The 20,904-nt window shown below is 43.2% G+C and overlaps 1 protein-coding gene across 2 annotated transcripts in view; it reads right to left on the reverse strand.

Moving 5' to 3' along the window:
* Nucleotides 1-10,221, reverse strand: part of PAWR (pro-apoptotic WT1 regulator) — a 130,129-nt gene extending 119,908 nt beyond the window's left edge. The window contains exons 1-2 of one of the 2 annotated variants that reach the window (XM_075932346.2): nt 10,096-10,221; nt 8,763-9,284 (exon numbers count right to left, since the gene is read on the reverse strand). In XM_075932346.2, coding sequence (XP_075788461.2) covers nt 8,763-9,245 — 483 coding nt within the window. In that variant the 5' untranslated portion in view covers nt 9,246-9,284; nt 10,096-10,221. Of the gene's footprint in view, nt 1-8,762; nt 9,285-9,645; nt 10,039-10,095 lie in introns of those variants that run through there. The other variant, XM_075932341.2, reaches the window with a different exon arrangement.
* Nucleotides 10,222-20,904: the final 10,683 nt, after the last annotated feature.

Here is a 20,904-nt window from a genome sequence, read left to right on the forward strand (position 1 = left end):
TGCTGCTTGGATTTGTGTGGGGGAGAGGGGAGAGAAACTAGGTCAGTGTCGCAGGCTTGTGGGGGGAGTGGCAGTGGCGGAGGAGGGCGGGGGACAGGACTGGGGCACAGGCTGCTCGGTAGCAGGGCCCGTGGTAGTGGAGTGGGGGGGGGGACCAATGACCAAAGACCCATGGCATACAAAAAGCCACATGCAGCTGAACATTTATCATCACGAAGCAAAAAAAAAAAAAAAAGAAACCACATACACTTGTCAGGATGCCACACCAGTGAATCCTAAACGTACAGTATCGCTGTTACATTGTAACCAGGGGCGGCCCGAGGCGGGCTGCCGGCAGCTGGTGCCCCAGGCGGAACATGCGATTTTGCCCCCACCTGCACAGCCCCCAATGGCGTGATGTCATCATTGGATGCCCTGTTGATGGCAGTGCCCTATGCGACAGCTGAGTCGGCCTATATACAAGGGCCACCCCGTTCATAACCCTGACTGCTAATCTAGTAAGCAAGCAAGCAAGCGGTCTGCTGTAGGAATCAGAATCTAATGTGACCAAAAAAAAAAAAAAAAAAAAAACACCACCACACCCACGAGCGTAGAAACCCCCCTCCTCCCCTCTCTAAAAATCCCCACAAAGTGAAATAAGGCATGAACGTGCTGGGTTGCTAGCAAAAAAGGTCCATATAAATTTATAAATATAATAAAATAATTAAAAAAATAAAAAATATAATTTGTAAGGCTAGAGCAAAAACAGTAGCCTTAATATGTAAAATACTGCAAGCTGTTAAATGCTTAACACAACATGCCTCAAAATTGGCAAGCAAAGCAACAAAAACAAAAAAAAATTTCAAGAGCTTAGTACAGGTCGCCACACTAGTGAATCCTGTTAGGACACACCAGTGAACCCTAAATTTACTGTATCGCTGTCCTGACCTATTATATCTTGGTGCTGTAGAAGGACCAAAGACAGGTCCCTGGTCTAGTAGTGAGATGTTTCTAACAGGAATTTGAGGAACAATCTGTGACTTGGAGGACTAATACATACAACAGGCATTTTGGAGGTCAATGGTTGCAAACTAATCCTGAGAATCCAATGCATTGAAAAGTACAAACTTATAATGGTAAATTAAGATATTAACACACTGAAGATCCAGGATGGCTCACCAACTCTTCTCTCTTCGGGATAAGAATAAAGGAATTAAAACCCACTTTCATCATTGCTCCCATTTGTAGAAGGGAGACTACTTATTTGAATAGTTTCCTATGAAAAGGAGAGGGACAGGAAAGGAATTGGAATGGACTATAATACTCTTTGCTTACCTCAAGCATCCCCCAATCCCAAGTAATACCAACCTTCCTGAAAATAAAAGTAGATACTTGCCAAAGAAAGTGTGGGAGTGTTACGCACAGTGCTCCACAGATCTACCAGCATCTTGACAAGGTCATCAAGCCGGCTGCCTGGTAGGAGCCCCAGAAGGCTGAGTTGTTTATAATTGAATCTGTCTCCTCCTCTGCAGTTCTGAGGTCTTTGGACTCGCTGTACTATTGGACAGAAAAGCATGGTTGTCTGAAAGAAGGCTGTTGGCATGACTGGTTTCTCTATGAGGTAGGGGCCCAAAGAGGGCTTTGACCTTGAAGGGTTTAAGGAAGTGGAATCCCTTGTCTTATGGATTTCTTTGTTAAAAAGTTCATTACCCTTTAACAAGAGATCTTCAATTGTTACTTGGAGCGCTCTATGGATTACTAAAGACTGAAGCCATGACAACCTCCTCATGATTATTGCAGGAGCCATTACTAGTGTTAGACATGTCTATGATATGTCGATGATAGTGGATGGCTAACAGCAGGAGTTGCTTCTCTTGGACCACTGTAAGGAGTTAATCAAAGTTTCTGCCCTTCAATCAGATTCTGGAATACTTTGAATTTATCAAGCAAGACACGCATGGATGGATTCCCTCTCATCTAGAGAGAATGGAGAGATTACAGTATTTCTTTACCTTTAGAATGTTTACTCCTCCACCCATATAGAATTTTCACTTTCTGTAAGTTCTGGGAAGTATTAAGCACCATAGATACAGTATGCTCTAAAAGAGTGGTGGGCAATAATTTTTTGCCAGGTGCCACACCAGAATCAGCAGGGCCAGGATACTTCCCTGCTTGGTCTGGGGATGGGGAGTACCTTTGCCGCACCCCCCCCCCCCCCCACCAGAAGTTCCCCCTAGGAGACCATGCCCCTGGCAGTGGGAAACTGTGCGCTCCCCCTTCTGCCCCCAGGCCAATCAGGGCTTAAGAGTGGAGGAGCATGCAAAGTATCCTCCTTCCCTGCCAGGAGTGCATGGCACTGCTAAGCACTACGCACACCTGGCAGGGTGGGGGCAGGGAGGAGGAAACTTCATGCATTCCCCCTCTCGCCCCCGGGCCCTAATTGGCCTGGGGGTAGGGGAGCAGCAGGGCCTCCACAGGCCGGATCAAACCACTTGATTGTGGGCTGGATCCAGCCTACAGAGGCCCTTTTGCCCACCCCTGCTCTAAAATGATTAGGCATACATTACTATTTATTGAATACTGTGTTTGGGAATGAGCTAAAGGCAAGCAGATTTCAGAAAAAATGGATCCTTATAGCCATTACACAGAAGTAGACTACCACTTCTGTTAATATTACACAACAAAGATTGAGCTCCTTTAGCTCTTACTAAACTTCTCTACTATTCTACACTAGTTATATCAGAAGACTCATGTCTGGAATACGGTAGTCACAAGTAAAAGATCTACAGATCAGAATTCTTTGCACCCTCTTAAATCATTTATCACCCTGTCAATAACAAAAGAACACCTCTGAATTTAGATGACTTCACTTCCTAGTGCAAAAACATAAATGCTATCAGTGAGTACATTAAATCAAAACCAACTGCCTAGCTTGTTATCCTGCCTCAACATATATAAGAAACATGCATGCATCTATCAGCTGAATAGTAAAATTCTGATTTATTATACCTTTTAAAGTATGATTAATTATAATGAGGAGAAGTGTAGTCAGTAACATAGCTACTGTTTTTTGCGGCTTAAGTACTATGTGAAAATAAAACATCTGCTAGCATAGCTGAGAAATCATACTAACTTACACTGTATGACACACACTTTATATATTTATGGCTAAAATGCTAGCAAGCAGATAAGTGTCTCAAAATTCCTGACAGGGTGTTCTACTGTAGAACCTAAGTTTTTTTTTTTTTTAAGATTAATGCTTCTACCATTAACATGAAGGCATACTAATATTTCTTTCTACTAATAGTTTTACAAAGTCCGCCTTAAAGTCCCAATCCTACAGACATTTATATAAAAAGTGGTGCTATGGAAATCAATATAATTATGCAAAAATACGTTTAACTTTATTCATAGAAATGAGTTAGACCGAGTTCTACAAAATTACTTTCTTGCTTCTTACAAGGAAATGATAATTTGACCATTAAAAAAATAATCTACTGAAATAATAAAGGTAAGGACATACACTAGGACAGACAAGAAGATAATCTTTCATCTGCCTTACTCCACTACTAATCATTAGTTGAACTACTCTCATCACATCCAAAATAAAAGCATGAACTCCTAGATCAGGGATTTTTAATATTATTCCTGTCATATGTCTAGAACATGATGCAATATAAAATAGTTAAAGTAAATTTGCATTTAGCAGATTATTCTTTTACAGATTTTTTGTCACTTTGCATATTTAAAAGTTCTCAATATTGACACATTAGGACATCTCAGTGGTGATCTTGGAAAAAAAAAGTCACAAAGAAAAGGAACAGAAACAACAAAACCCAGTTGAGTCATAGAACATACTAGGGATATAGATTTTTTTAAAGTACCCATTCAAATAATAACAATTATATTGGTTAACCATTTAATCAATAAGTTTACAATCTACCTCTGGCTTAGGAGAGTCCACCCGGCAGTCTTTCCCTAGACGTGGGGTCCAACGGGCTGGGGGATCATTTGCATGTGTATGGCTGGGCACTGCATGTCTTGCTCTGATCCCACCCTTCATTTTCCCAGTCATTAGGCACTGCCTAGTGCAGGAAGTTTGGCAGATTGCTGCTGATAGAGCAGCAGTGCCAAGCAGATCCAATGATTCCTGGGCAACCCCACTGCTGCAGTCAGCTGCCAGAGAAGCAGAGCTGGGAGCAGGTGAAGTTGGGATTGCCAGGCTGCCCCAACTGATAGCCTCTCCAACACACATGGTCTAATCCAGTGATACGAGTTGCAAGAGCGCTGCAAGTTCCAGTCCCACCCCCGGAATTGCTGGGCATTTTTAATGTGCACAATATTACCCCCCAAAAAAAATCAAAATGGTTTTACCAATCTCTTTTAAATGTTAAATGAAATGTATTAACAGTAATTCTAATACTTAACTAACTGCTTAATATTTTACATCCCTAGAACATACTAGTAGGGTAAGTTTTAAAAATGCAAATCAGACTAAAAATGCTTCTGTCTCACAAATGTCAATATATGGAACAGCTAAGTCACTTTGTACAGCATTAGAAAACATATCTAGCTACCTGAAAGAGGAAGACATCATCAGGTACCATTGTTTTTGTGTTTCTCATTCTAACATTTTTAACTCAGATACTGCAGTCATCTGCCCAGCATGACTGAGGGTGTTTCAAAGTCAAATAACGGGAAGAGGTCTTTACCTTATGTACACATGTTGCTTTAAAATACATTGAAATCTCAAGCTATATGCTGCAAGTTTGTAACTAATACCTATATGCTGAAGTATGTGATCTGATATTCAGAATGCTAATTATATTACAAAATAAATTAAGTAATTTACCTGAAGTTTAAGACAGTAATACACAAAAGTCTAAAAATAGAATTAATTAATACAATGACTATAATCAAATTGCATGCCTCAGGGTTTCAGCTGGTTGTCTACTGGTCTCAGGAAAAAATATCCTCCCTGATTGAATTGACCTTGTTATCCCTTGCCTTCCTCTTGATTGGTATTCCCTTCTTTTCATGTGCCTGTATATTATACTTGCCTCTTGAATTTCCACTACATGCATCTGAGGAAGTGGGTCTTTGCCCATGAAAGCTTATGCTCCAATAAATCTGTTAGTCTATAAGGTGCCACAGGACTTCTATGCAGATTCAGACTAACACGGCTGCCCCTCTGCTAATGGATAGGGTGGATCAGCGCGCTGAGATGATACAGCAAATTTTCTCTCTTACATGCCTGGCTAAAGTGTCTTGTTCAGGGTCAAACTGATGACCCCAAATCTGGTGAAGAAGGAATTTTGCTTTCCAGTTAACTTAACGAACCTTGAGGAGTTTTTACCTCTATCTGCAGCATGGGAAGTGGATCACCTACTAGGATCTGTGCATCTTACATAATCAATTCCCTACCATTGCAGGGGCTTCAAGCACTGTGGCATTTCATTCTTTCCTGTGCTTTGTCACAACTTAGGGGTGTGTCTAAACTACATGGCTCCGTCGATGGAGCCATGTAGATTAGACAGATAGGCAAAGGCAAATGAAGCCGCGATTTAAATGCCCGCGGCTTCATTTAAATTTACATGGCTGCCGCGCTGAGCCGACAAACAGCTAATCAGCTGTTTGTCGGCTCAGCGCGGCAGCCATGTAAATTTAAATGAAGCCGCGATCATTTAAATCGCGGCTTCATTTGCCTTTGCCTATCTGTCTAATCTACATGGCTCCATCGACGGAGCCATGTAGTTTAGACACACCCATGGGCATGTCTACTGTGCATCTCGAAGCTAGTTCTCCCCACACCCCGACCCTCGACAGACTTATCAAGTTCAGATACCCCAGGCCTCAGAGCTCAATCCTACAACTTCTACACAACTATTTTTAGCAAGATATCATGAGACCTGCTAGCACAGGTTTGAAGAACCACACTAGAGTGCTCACTTCCAGATGTGGTATAGACATGTCCGAAGTCTTTGGAAAACTGAAATGCTTGGGTCTAAGTAACATCATTGGAATTTATATAGCAAAATCTGGCTGAAGTGTAATGGCTCGTGATATACACATGAAGAATAAGATGGCTCCCTCTGATCTTGAACTGATGAATTCTTAGTGCTACATATACTCCTATTTTAAAATGTTAATGGAAGACTTTCAAGAAGTTGGCTTGATCACAAAAAAAAGTCAGTTGTATGTAAATGTTTGCCTGTCGAGATGTTCATCACAAATGAATTCTGCCTACAAGCCAGAACTTGCAAAAAAAAAAAAACCAAACACACTCCCTCATATCTGCACTGCAGGTTAAGTACTTTATATTAATTGTGGTAGCTACATGAAATGTTTGTTATAACATGGATATTAAAAAGAAATCAGTTTCTTGGTCAAACTGTATTTAATTAAAAAACAAAACAAAGACACTTACTAGCTATGGAGTTATTCGAAGTTTTAAGACAAAACATATACAATGGCAAAAATGTCATTAAGTTATTCCTAGGAGTGCTGACACACAGTGACAGATTTTGCAAAGTTATTTGTAAGGAGACAGCAATAGAAAAAAAACCTGATCCCTCAAGTTAAGCAGATATTGAGGGCCAAATGGGAAAACTGGAGCTGATGGTCTCTGTTGAGTAGAGGACAAGCACAGTGGCCTCAATCCTTTATTAGTAGAAGATAAAGAAGCAGGCTATGTTAGTTGTTCCTGACAGGAGAAATAAGCCCAACAGAAGTAGCAAAGGAGGCTCTAAGCCATTGCTTCTCCAAGCTTAAGGGAGTGGAAGCAAGCAGCAGAAGATTCAGGTTCTAGAGAAAGGCAGATGGGGTGGGAGCAACTATATTTGGGCACAAGGAACGGACTAGATAAAATTATTTCTTTGCAAACGTGGCACTTCATTTAAATAGGTGTGGTAGTGCTGTTATTTGTCACACAGGCACTCAGTGGCTTTTAAACTTTTTTCTCATGACCCAATTGAAAAAAAAATTGTTGATGCCCATGATTCAATATAATTATGTCTTTTGACTTAAGTGCTGGCTCTGAATTGGGGCTTTGGATGAGAGGCCTGGTGTGTAGGAGGGGGCTCTGAGTTTGGGGGGCACTCAGGCCTGGGACAGGGAATTGGGGCATGGGCTTCCCTACAGCAGCTTCCTGCCTCTCCTGGCACCACAGACTTTGCTGTGTCCTGGAAGCGGCTAGCAGCAGGCCTGTCTCCTAAACGGATTTGTGCAAGCAGCCCGGCTCACTGCTCTTGTCCACAGTTACTAGTTTTCAAGTGTGAGTTTCCTCATTTTCAAGAGTGTGAGTACTTGGTATTCAGTCCTGCAATCCTTCACTTTAAAGTGCAGGCTATACAAGAAACAAGGCTAATCACTTAAGTCAAAGTTGTGGGAGTGAGCCCTAAAACAGAGTTTTTATTTAAGACTTCATTTGTTCCTGCTGCTTATTCCTCACCAGACAATACTTCTGGTATTACAAGTTAATATGTCATCACAAAGAAAGGATTAGTGACTTCAGGAGAGGAAAACAGGATTTCATCTTCTACTGCACAAGACACAAAAGATTGTTTCTCCCCCTCCCTCCATGCAGGCACCCCTAGTTGAGGAAAAAAATATTTAGTGATATACATGTTATCTAAAATAGTGTTGCCCTTTATCATCAATATAAAACTGAAGAATGCAATTCAACTTTGTTTTCAGTCTCCCCTAGCTTCATAAAAAAAAAGCAAATGGTTTTGTTATCATGCTTCTGAATTCCTTTAAGAGTTTTTTTAAATGAATGCCAGATTTTCATGCTAGTAGCAAACCACAAAGAACAGTTGTGTTGGCTGATAAAAATATTCATCTCTGCTCCAAAAAAATGCACTTCAAACCACTGCATTTTTTCCAAATACAGGAAATTGTTTTAGATTAAGAAGTGTATTTACACCTGAATATTTATCCAGAGCTTAATACCATGATTTCCTTTCTTCGTTGTTCAGAACACAGCAAAGTGACTAACACAAACTTATGTGTTAAGTTTAATCATATTTATTAATGAAATTCGAAAGTAATGATATGACAAAAGCAACAGAAAATAATCATTGAAATTACCTTTGATAAAAGATCGCCACAGAGTCGTGAGAAACCAGACAAAAATTAGGAGGGTATTTTATATTAAAGAATACTTTGCAACTCCTCTAAGGCACACACACTGTTTCACGTCCTAGTTTCAGCCAAGGCACACTAAATTAAGAAGTACGGTTCTTGTTTTAAGAAGTGCTCAATGATATATTCATTGCTGTTCCTGTCAATGTTCACTAATCCTTCCTGACTAGAAGCCCAAGCCCAAGCCTGCAGCCATACAAGCATCACAACATTGGACTCAGACCCAGCCCACCCCAAAGTGTTTGGAGCCGGAGGACTCTTGTCGGTAAACTCGGCGTTTAAATAGGGGTGGGGGTAATGAGATGACATCCCTGGCCCAGTACATCCAAATCCCGCCAAACTCTTCCCAACCTCAACCCCGTAGCTTCGCCACTGTCAGGCCTATTGTCCCGAGAGAGGTGCAGACATGAGGGACGAAGCGAAACAGCAGCGCTCCCGCGCTAGGCAGTTTAATTCCCGCACCTCACCCCGCGCAGGAGGGCACAAGCCTCCCTGGCGGCAAGGAACTGGAAGCAACACCAGTTGCTCCCGGGCGGGGGCGGGACCGGCGGGCAGCGGCGCTCACGACTCAGGTGCAGCGTCTCAGCCGCTCGCACTAGCGCTCCCAGCACCCCTAGCCCGGGCAGCGGCGCGGGGCTCACCTCGGCGGCGGGGATGTTCACCACACCTGTGGAGCGCCTCTTCTCCCGCAGCTTCCTCTTCTCGATCTGCCCCTTCCCCTTCCTGGAGCTGGGACCGGAGCTTTTCCCCTTGGCCGCCGCCGCCTTCTCCTCCTCCGGGGAGCCGGGCGCGGCGGGGGGCTTCCCTGCAGGCTCCGCCGCTCTGCTCCCGGCTGGGGCCGGGGGCTCCTTGGAGCCGGCTCTGGCCGGGAGGGGGACGCAGTTCAGGCCCCCGCTGGGGGAGGGGGCGGCCCGCTCCGGGGGGTGCGGCGGGGCGGCCGGGCCGGGGGCGGGGTGCAGGCTGCTGTTGAGCTCGGTAGCGGAGGCGGCGCCCCCGGGCGCTTTGCCCTCTGCCCCGGCCACTGGCGGCGCCTGCTTCGCCCGCATCTTCTCCCGCTTGGCTTTCCACTCCTCCAGAAAGTCCGTGGTGCTGGCCCCGCTGCTCCGGTAGCCGCCGGACGCCATGTTCCCAGCGGGGCAGAGGGGCGGCCCGGGCACCACCGCCTGCGGAGAGCACCAGGGAGTCAGCCCCGCCCCCAGGGAGCCGGCCCGCAGCGCCCCGGGCCAGCGCCGCTCCGCGAGCGCCCCCCCGAACATCCCACTCACCCCCCAGCGGGGATCCCCTATGGACCCCAGCGACCCCCACACCCTTCCCAGGACAGCCCCGTTCGGTTCCCGCCAGGGCTCACATCGCACCCCCCGCAACCAGCCCACAGCCCCGCCAACAATCCCCCGGGGGAAGCGCCCCCTGCACGTCACCCCTCTCCGCACGCCAGAGCTGCGAGCGCCCCGGGGACAGCGCTGGGCTAGTCCCCGCTGCAGGGGGGCGGCCCCGCAACCCCCCGGCTCGGGGCCGCGCTCCTACCTCGCCGCTACGCAGAAAAGGACCCGCGACGCTGCCCGCCCCGGCTTCAGGTGAGTCGCGGCTGCTGGCGCTGCCCCACTCCCGGAAGGAGCTGAGCCGCTCCGGACTTTGCCGGGCGGCGGCGAGCGCAGCCGAAGCGCGGACGGAAGCGGCCGAGATCTCGCTTTAACAATGGGGTGCGAGGGAGGCGGGGGGAGGACCCGCCCTGCCCGTGCCTGGGAGCGCGGCGTCTGTCCTGCCCGCAGCGCCCGGCCCAGCCACCCGGGGACACCTGTCCGGCCAGGCAGCGCGCACGTGGGGGGCCCGGATTCTCTGCGGGGCCAGTTCGAGCCGTAAGCATCGAGCGCTCCGGCCGCTGCGCTGGGCGAGGGAGCGTGAGGAGCCCGCTGTGCCTTGCAGTAACTAGAGCCCGCTCCCCCCCCACCCCCCGCTGAGATGCACAGTTCTCACCTAGCCGGAGATCAGGCACCGTGGTTCTTGAAACAAGGCGAGTGCCACCCACTCGAGGGTTTGGCTAACCATCCGCACAGCTCCGAGACTAGCCTCTCTCAGCCCCTCCCAAGCTCTTCCCTCAGCCAGGAGCCCTGAAAAACGTAGATGGGAAGGTATCAAGCACCTGTGCACAGCACCTTGTACAATATGAACTTGTGGTAGAAATGTAGCTTTGTTAGTCTGGTGTAGCTGAAACAAAACACAGGACTATGTAGCACTTTAAAGACTAACAAGATGGTTTAATAGGTGATGAGCTTTTGTGGACCAGACCCACTTCCTCAGATCAAATAGTGGAAGAAAATTGTCACAAACATGTATGCCAAAGGATACAATTTAAAAAAAAGAACACATATGAAAAGGACAAATCAAATTTCAGAACAGAAGGGGGAAGGGGGGAGAGGTAAATGTCTGTGAGCTAATGGTATTAGAGGTGATAATTGGGGAAGCTGTCTTTGTAATGGGTAAGATAATTAGAGTCTTTATTCAAACTTTAGTGTAAAGTGTCAAATTTAAGCATGAATGATAGTTCAGAGGATTCCCTTTCAAGTGCAGTTTTAAAAGGCCTTTGAAGCAGGATGCAGGTAATCAAGTCATTGAGACAATGTCCTTGCTGGTTGAAATGGCAAGAAACTGTTTTTTCTTTGTGATCCTGTCTAATATATGTTTTGTGGGCATTAATCCTTTGGCGAAGTGTCTGAGACGTTTGTCCAATGTACATAGCAGACGGACACTTTCGGCACATGATAGCATAAATTATATTTCTGGATGCGCAGGAATATGTGTTCTTGATCTTATAACTCACTAGGTTAGGTCCACATATTCACTCGGCTGATACCATTATTGGACCTAACCAACTTATTTTAGCAGGTGCAGGCATATAGGAACGATGGGACTGGGGAATGTGGGAGCATGATATACAAGTTTGTGTGCCTAACAAAAGAAATCCAGATACTGTTACCTGGGACTGAGGAAGTTGTCATCCATCTCTTTCCTATCTTGTTCAGATTCCATTGCTAATTTGTTCTTCTGGTTAATAAAACTCTTACTGGATTTTAAAATGGAAACTTTTGGAGAGTGGAGGTTCACAATAGAGCCCTAGACCCTGACTTGAGCCTCTAGGCATTCCTACAATATAAATAATAGATGTAGACCATGGTTCAACTTAAACCTCATGTACATCTATTCCCTGCTCTCCTCTCCAGTGTTAGCACTCTGTCACCTGCCCATCAGTCAATGGCCCTCTGGTCATTTAATTCATTTCTAACTTTCACACTCAGTGATAGTATTTTTGAAGGGCATATGTGAGGAAAAAAGTTCTCACTTCTCAGACTAGAATGATTCCTGTTACATTTTTCACAGCAAAGCAATAGTTAAAATCATACTATTTAATCCTCTGGTATAATTTGGAAAAGTTTTACTAAGCTGGATAGTAACTACAGAAGAGTTAATTCTGCACCAGCACGGACATTATTTATCATTGTATGCACTCAACAATATATATGTACTATAGTTTGAGATTTTTCTAATTACCATTTACCAATGACATTTTCATTAAAAAATAATTTTGTTTAAATCCTCTCAAAAAAGTTGATAGTTCTCAGGATTAGGTTTTTTTGATCTGAGGTTTTGTTTTGTTTGGAAAGGGGATTATTCCAAAGTTCATAGAGCTACCAATTTTGAAAGTGATTGAAATTTAAAAACAGTAAAATTAACACTCTCTCAGTTGAGTTCTTTATTTATGTGGCAGATATTGCTTCCACTGTGTAACACGCCTCCTTACAGTACACAAAGAGAAAGATGCATCCAACCCAATACCAATTCTCCAATTGCCCAAACCCCCCAGAATTTCTAAAAACAGACCTCTCAAAGTGTTCTTTGTAGTTTATTGCATACACTATTTTCTACCCTTTCTGGGCTGTAGCTGCATCAGCCACTGTTGGATGTTTTTGCTTCTCAAAAAATGTTGGATTTTTTTAAATGCCAAAAAAGTCTCTGTGACCCTCGCAGTCTGTTATTTATTAACAGAAGTTTTGTGGTGAGGTTGGTTTTAGTGCCCAATGCAAAAATGCTGACTATCAGATGTTTGCATCTTAATAAGGGTGTCTGTGCTGGTGAGCGTTCAGGGATAAAGTCCTAAATAGTTTTAAGTATCACACTGCATGTTTTCCTCAGCCACAATTGGGAGAAACTTACTAAGTAGGAAAACATTTTCAGAGCAACCCTTCCCTTCTAAAATCTTAAGCATTTATTTTCAAGGCCTAGAAATGCTCTTTTAATAGTTAAGTTTAAAATGGTGTGTAGGCAGAGGCTCCTAAGACCTAAAATGTGGATTTTACATAATTATACTCAGTAAGAGTTTCTTCTCCTCAGTTAAGGATTTGCAAGGCTGATTTTGACTTTCCTTGTGAATCATAGAATACTAGGACTGGAAGGGACCTCGAGAGGTCATCGAATCCAGTCCCCTTCCCTCATGGCAGGACCACGTACTGTCTATACAATCCCTGATAGACATTTATCTAACCTACTCTTAAATATCTCCAGAGATGGGAGATTCCACAACCTCCCTGGGCAATTTATTCCAGGGTTTGACCACCCGGACAGGAACTTTTTCCTAATATCCAACCTAAACCTCCCTTGCTGCAGTTTAAGCCCATTGCTTCTTGTTCTATCCTCAGAGGCCAAGATGAAGAAGTTTTCTCCCTCTTCCTTATTACACCCTTTTAGATACCTGAAAACTGCTATCATGTCCCCCCCTCAATCTTCTCTTTTCTAAATTGAACAAACCCAGTTCTTTCAGCCTTCCTTCATAGGTCGTGTTCTCTAGACCTTTAATCATTCTTGTTGTTCTCCTCTTGCTCCTCTCCAATTTCTCCACATCTTTCTTGAAATGGACACAATACTCCAACCAGTGCCTAACCAGTGCAGAGGAGAGCGGAAGAATGACTTCAAAAAACAATAAACACTCATGTTATAATTAAATATGTATTGTTAAACACAATGCAGGACAATGTAGCACTTTAAAGACTAACAAGATGGTTTATTAGATGATGAGCTTTCGTGGGCCAGACCCACTTCCTCAGATCAAATAGTGGAAGAAAATAGTCACAACCATATATACCAAAGGATACAATTAAAAAAAATGAACAAATATGAAAAGGACAAATCACATTGCAGAACAGGAGGGAGATGCGGGGGAGGGGGGGGAGGAAGGAAGGTAAGTGTCTGTGAATTGATGATATTAGAGGTGGGGAGAGTGGGATGTTTGTGAGTTAATGGTATTAGAGGTGATAATTGGGGAAGCTATCTTGGTAATGGGTAAGATAGCTTGAGTGTTTGTTCATTCCTTTTTGGAGAGTGTCGAATTTTAACATGAATGACAGTTCAGAGGATTCCCTTTCAAGTGCAACCATTATTGGACCTAACCAAGTGAATTATAAGATCAAGAACACATATTCCTGCGCATCCAGAAATATAATCTATGCTATCATGTGCTGAAAGTGTCCGTCTGCTATGTACATTGGACAAACATCTCAGACACTTCGCCAAAGAATTAATGCCCACAAAACAGATATCAGACAAGATCACAAAGAAAAAACAGTTTCTTGCCATTTTAACCAGAAAGGACACTCTCTCAATGACTTAACCACCTGCATTCTGCTACAAAGACCTTTTACATCTGCACTTGAAAGGGAATCCTCTGAACTGTCATTCATGTTAAAATTCGACACTCTCCAAAAAGGAATGAACAAACACTCAAGCTATCTTACCCATTACCAAGATAGCTTCCCCAATTATCACCTCTAATACCATTAACTCACAAACATCCCACTCTCCCCACCTCTAATATCAATTCACAGACACTTACCTTCCTTCCTCCCCCCCCCCTCTGCATCCCACTCCTGTTCTGAAATGTGATTTGTCCTTTTCATATGTGTTCATTATTTTTAATTGTATCCTTTGGTATATATGGTTGTGACTATTTTCTTCCACTATTTGATCTGAGGAAGTGGGTCTGGCCCACGAAAGCTCATCATCTAATAAACCATCTTGTTAGTCTTTAAAGTGCTACATTGTCTTGCATTTTGCTTCAGCTACCCCAGACTAACATGGCTACATTTCTATCATTGTTAAATCCAGTGTGCTTTTTTGAAAGTTGGGAAAATTTAGTATGTATGGTGTGAAATTAAGCATCTTTCTATTTTAAAAGTACATAAGTTGTCTAATGTTTCTGTGTCCTAGCAGCCCAAACAAATTTCCTGATCCCCCAAAATTACACACACGTGTAGCTTTTAACATAGACTTATGTAATGAGGCAGATTTCAAGGATAAAATAGTAATATTAAAGAAATTTACTTTATTATCCTAATTAAGCAAGGCCCTATATTCAACTTCATGGCATATCTCTATTTGTCTGCTACGCACAACTTCCCAAACCCAGTGAAAATCCTCATTGCTCCCACAAATCTTTCCCACTACGATGTACCCTTCCTGTACCCTATCACCTTTAGGAAACTTTTGCTAACCCCACCATTACCACCACCTCTGTCACACACATTTACTATCACTGTTCTACTTTATTTCCATGGTCCACTCCACCCACCTTACCTAACCCTCCTATGAAATACCCACTCTCTCAGGGTTCATCTCCCTGCCACTTCTCCTCAGCCTCACTTCACCTAATTAAATTATCCTACTATCTTCCTTCCCTGCTGCCTCTTCCCCTTTGAAAATCCTCCTGCTGATGTTCTCTGTGTTCCTCCCCCAGGTATAACCAGTACAGCTTGTTTCCACACTACCCCTATGAAACACCCTACATAACAATCGACAGTGAAATCACTTCAAACCCATCACACTGAATCTACCTTCCCACCACTTCACATTTCCTTTGCTGAGTACTCCTCAAGTCCATTACATCAGACCACTCCATGGTGTGTCTAGACTACACCTCTGTCGACAGAGAGATGTAGATTAGGCACATCGAAATTGCTAATGAAGCTGGGATTTAAATATCCCATGCCTCATTAGGATAAACATGGCCACCACTTTTTTTCTACATGGGGTTTTTTTTTTAAAAAAAAGGCAGTCTAGACGCAGATCAGTGGAAAATTAAAGCCTTTTTCGACAGATCCTGTCAAAAAAGGCTTTATTTTCGACAGATCCACATCTAGACTGCCTGGGCAGGAGGTTGAAAAAAACTCAATTTCGAAAAAAAGCGGCAGCCATGTTTATGCTAATGAGGTGTGGGATATTTAAATCCCAGTTTCATTAGCAATTTCAACATGTTTGATTTGCATCCCTCTGTCAACAGAGATATACAGTCTAGATGTAGCCCCAAGATGCCCACTGTCTGAGCATTCTCCTACTGCCAGTAAGTCACCGTCACTATCTCATCTCAGGCCACATCTAGTAACAACCTTGCCTCAGATCATCACCACTTGATGAAATTTCATCAACCTCCCTAGTGAAATACTTCCTCCTTCAGTCTTTGCCCATGAAATTCAAACCCACTGTATCAATTCTTCTTCCCCATCCTTCCCCTTGCTACTATCTCCATCCTTGTAAAATACCCCCACACTGCACCTCATCCTCCCACAAAATCTCAGTATTGCCTCACCCATTCATGCTGCTGCCTCCACACCTCAGCTAAAATCCTACCCTTGCCCTGCCTCCACACTGCTACTTCTCTTTCTCTATCTCAGGCTCCTCTTGCTAATGTTCATCCACTCCTGCTCCTCATGGCGATACTTATCTTCTCCTGCACTTCAAGCCCCTCACCCTGCCTCACTAAGGTATACACGAGACTTTAACCTGGTGTGATGTGTTTCCAAAATGCTCATTTATGCCCTCCTCTTCTGTCTCAGTTCTGTTACTCAGAATTACCTTTCTTTGACTGTAACATAAGTCAGAAGAATTTCAAAACTTGAGGCCTTATCCATAGAACTTGAGTATTTCCCCTTGCACTCTGACTTTAGTGGGACTCTTCGTATGTGCAGGGATTTATTGTGTAGTCTTGGGGCTTGAAGAGTAACAATGGAGCAATCTTCTATGGGAGAAAGTTGACCTAAGATATACAACTCCACTTAGTAAAGCTGGAGTTAACATTCTTTAAGCTGACATATCCACTGCGGAAGGTAGACAAGAGAAACTTTCCCATCAACTTCCCATAAATCTCATGACCCGATGGAGTACTGGGGATGCCACCAGAAATGAATTTAGTGGGTCCTTACTAGACCTGCTAAATCAAACCCTGTGAGATCCATCTCCAGAGAGTTGCTCTCGGGCTAAGTGAAGACAGGGCCTGATTGCCCTCTAGCCAAACATACATTCCATCTCATTAGCAGGCTTCCTACTTTTCAGATACATTAATATTTGTCTTTACATTTGTAACTGTTTGTTCTTCAGATTCCCTCTTAATTTCCGTTTTACATCTTCTCTATCAAAGGGTAATTTCTGTTCTGTTATTATTTGAGCTAGGTTACTTTTTGAAAAGATTATTTTAGTGTGAAAATCTCCTATTCCCATCCCTGCCATTTAATATGATATTTTTCTTGCCTCTTGTTCTTATAGGCATATCATCTATGACTCTGGTAAGACACACTTAGGCAGCCTACATGATTATATGGATTTTCATTTCCCATTTTTCCCATTAAGTTGTTACTAACTCATTTTTTATTCTTTAAATCCCTCTCCTGAAATTTAGTGTTACAGTACTTACCTACTGATAAGATTTCTCTTTACAAGGACCTCAAACTTAAATATGTTCTAGTCACTAGTGTTAGCATTTAAGATAGACATGAAGTCCATACTTTGCAGTCTTATTTGTGCACTCCGGAAAAAGTAATGTATGTTCTTTTCCTTCTTGAGCTCAATGTAACAAAGGCCCTTAGCCCCCAAAAAATTAAGGTGCCTAACTCTCATTGATTTTATCATGGAAGGGCAGTTTTTGGGCCGACAGTCACAAATTACAATGAAATTCTTAATGATGCTCTGCCCCTGAAGTGACAAGTAATAGAAAGGATAACAGTTGAAGCACAAAACTTGAAAACTTGCGTTAGGGAAGTTTTCCTAACAATTACTACTATTCCACCCTAGTTACCACAATGTATGGGTGCCTCACATCCTTCAAATAATTTGAAATGTAGGCACTACTGCTCACATAGTCAAGCAACTATGGCTGTAATTATGTTAAAAACAAGATAGGATGGAAACAAAGTGGAAAAATAGGCCTGTGCAAAAATAATGGTTTCATTATTCACATAGAAGAAGCAGAGTTACATATCCATAAATGCAAGATAGTATGGCTTTTCTCTGACCAAGAAAAAAGACTATATTTCTATTTATGGTACATAACACCTTCATTAGTAGTTGCTAGATTATTCATCAACATATGATGGCCTCCATTAGTGCTTAATGCAGTTTCTTTATACATTCCAACAAGCTACTACTGTTAAAACAAGAGCCACAACCATCTTTATCAACAGCTGTGCAGCCTCCTTTCTCAAAGACCCTCTAAATATATTCATATCTGTACAACCTATCTTCTATATTAATTTAAACTATGATTTCACTCTGTTCTTACTGGCTTAATACACACAAGGTATGAAACAAAAAGACCTCCCAGCTTCATTTATCTCCAAAGAAGTACACAAAACTCCCTAAAACATCAGAAAACAAAACCAACATTTACCGGTTCTCATCAGTTTATGTCTTGTATGTACTAGTTAACAGAAACTCAGATACCTTCAGGGCCATTTTACATCAATCGCTCTATAAATCTTACCATTTGTTTTGATACTCCCAAGAACGTATACAGAACCACTAAAATAGTATAACCCTGATCCTGCTACATTCTGGCAGAGCCCCAGCGACTTACATTAGGGTTCTGTACAGGCATATGGGAGCTCTGCGTGCACATTGCAGTCCTCCAGGCCATGTGTATGGAACATTATTGAATGCATTGCCAAAGAAGTGTGACAATAACACTGTCATGTGCCAAAGAAATCAGAGTTTTGGTATACAGGTCTCCTCAAAAAAATGGTGCTGATTTATATGCTTGGCCTTGGTAGATGCTGCATGCATGATTTTGCAATGTTTTATGTAAGCTTGCAATTGATTTGGAGATTTTTGTTTTTATTTTTTTTCTGAGCAACAATATTTTAAGGGTCTACACACACCCATTAATACAATGGACAATAAAGGAACAGTCCTGTAAAGAGACACAAATATCTTAGGAATTTAGGAATTATCTGGTAGTGTTCAAACCAAACACAAAAGAATACACAGTCCTTGCCCCCAAATGCAATCAAAATAGTGTTAATGTGGATGCTCTGGTGCCGCTATTTCAAAATAATTACTCCCCCATGCTTCCTAGGGCTCTAAGTCAAGGTAGCGCATCCATAATAAGGGAGTCTGCCTCAGACTAATTTTGAGGCTTCCCAGTAGTGGGGACATGCTATTTTGATTTTGTAAAAATCAGGAGTTAAGTCAAATTTAGAACATAAGAACATAAGAACGGCCGTTCTGGGTCAGACCAAAGGTCCATCTAGCCCAGTATCCTGTCTGCCGACAGTGGCCAGCATCAGGTGCCCCAGAGAGGGTGGACCAAAGACAGTGATCAAGCGATTTGTCTCCTGCCATCCCTCTCCAGCCTTTGACAAACAGAGGCCAAGGACACCATTTTATCCCCTGGCTAATAGCCTTTTATGGACCTAACCTCCATGAAATTATCTAGCTTCTCTTTAAACTCTATTATAGTCCTAGCCTTCACAGCCTCCTATGGCAAGGAGTTCCACAGGTTGACTACACGCTGTGTGAAGAAGAACTTTCTTTTATTAGTTTTAAACCTGCTCCCCATTAATTTCATTTGGTGTCCTCTAGTTCTTCTATTTAGGGAATTAATAAATAACTTTTCTTTATCGGCCCTCTCCACACCACTCATAATTTTATATACCTCTATCATATCGCCCCTCAGTCTCCTCTTTTCTAAACTGAAAAGTCCCAGTCGCTATAACCTCTCCTCATATGGGACCCGTTCCAAACCCCTAATCATTTTAGTTGCCCTTTTCTGAACCCTTTCCAAGGCCAAAATATGTTTTTTGAGGTGAGACTACATCTGTACACAGTATTCAAGATGTGGGTGTACCATAGTTTTATACAGAGGCAGTAAGATATTCTGGGTCTTATTTTCTATCCCTTTCCTAATAATTCCTAGCATCCTATTTGCCTTTTTGACTGCCACTGCACACTGCGTGGAAGTTCTCAGAGAACTGTCCACGATAACTCCAAGATCTCTTTCCTGATTTGTTGTAGCCAATTTGTCGTAGCCAAATTAGCCCCCATCAAATAATTTAGTTATTTCAAAATAGTTTCCTAGTGTAGACATGCCTTAATAACTACAGAGCCGTACCCTTAGGATGGTAAAGGCTTTGGTGTACATTGGAAAGCTGTAGATAGTACTGTGCTGCCTAGCTGTATATCTGCTCTGGGGCTGTGTGTAGGAGCATAGCATTTAGCAAAAATGTGTTGAGATGCCCAGGTGGCAGCTTTGCAGATTTCTAAGAGGGAACATTGTGTAGCTATGCTGCTGAGGTAGTAATAGACCTGGTGGAATGTGCTCCAATGGTGGAAGGAGATTGGGAGCCTTTGAGTTGGTACAATGCAATCAGTGATCCATTTAGAAAGTCTCTGTTTGGAAATGGGCACATCTTTGGACTGATCTGCTATCGAAATAAAGAGTCATGGTGACTTTCTGAATGCTTCGGTACTGTCTCTCTCAAATGCTAATGCTCACCTGACATCGAGTGTGTGCATAGAACTTTCAAAAGAATTAGTGTGGTGTTTAGGGAAAAAAAATTGGGAGGTGACTGGGCTCACTGATATGAAATAAAGATGGTATTTTTGGTAAGAACTTGGGATGAGTGCAAAGGGTAATCTTGTCTTTTTAAAATGTGATATGGAGGGATCAGCCATAAGAGTCCCTAACTCCCGTACGTGACAAGTGGAAGTGATAGAACAGAAGAGGCGAGCGGAAGAGGCCTATCAGATGTCTGCAAGCTCATGTGAGTGAGACACCTCCTCTAGAGCTATTTTGATTTCCAATATGACCCTTTAAAAACAGTCCTGAAATTGTGAAAAATCATCTGCTGAGGTCAGGGAAGGGGGCATAATTACCTCTCCTAGGCTATGGCTACACTGCGCCCATTTGGCGCAAGAAATATGCAAATGAGGCAAAGTGTGGACTATCACCATGCCCCTTTTTCATAATTAATCAGGCTCCGTTTTTGCTCAAGAGGCTATTGAGCAAAAAAGGAGCCTACTTAATTATGCAAATAGGCTATTGTGCAAGAGCCGTTCTTCCTCATTTTTTTCAGGAAGAACGGCTCTTGTGCAAGAGGGGGTTTTTGCACAAAAAGGAGACGTGTAGATAGCTCCTTTTTGCACAAAAGCCTCTTGCACAAAAACGGAGCCTGATTAATTATGCAAATGAGGCACAGCGATATTCCATGTTTTACCTCATTTGCATATGATTTTGCACAAGAGGCTATAGTATAGACATAGCCCTAGGAGTTGGCAGGAGATGAGACATGAGGAGCTGGTTCTTCTGGTACAGTGGTCCCCAACCTTTTGGAGCTGCTGGGTGCCTGGGGGCGGGGCCACCCATTCGCCGCGCACCCAGAGCTGGCACTGCCCATGTGCCACCCACCCGGGCCGGCAGTCCCCATGCATCACGCACCCGGGCATGGGGCCGCCCATTGGCCATGCGCCGGG

This window comes from Pelodiscus sinensis, chromosome 1, assembly GCF_052426305.1.
Source record: "Pelodiscus sinensis isolate ZL-2025 chromosome 1, ASM5242630v1, whole genome shotgun sequence".
NCBI lineage: Eukaryota > Metazoa > Chordata > Testudines > Trionychidae > Pelodiscus > Pelodiscus sinensis.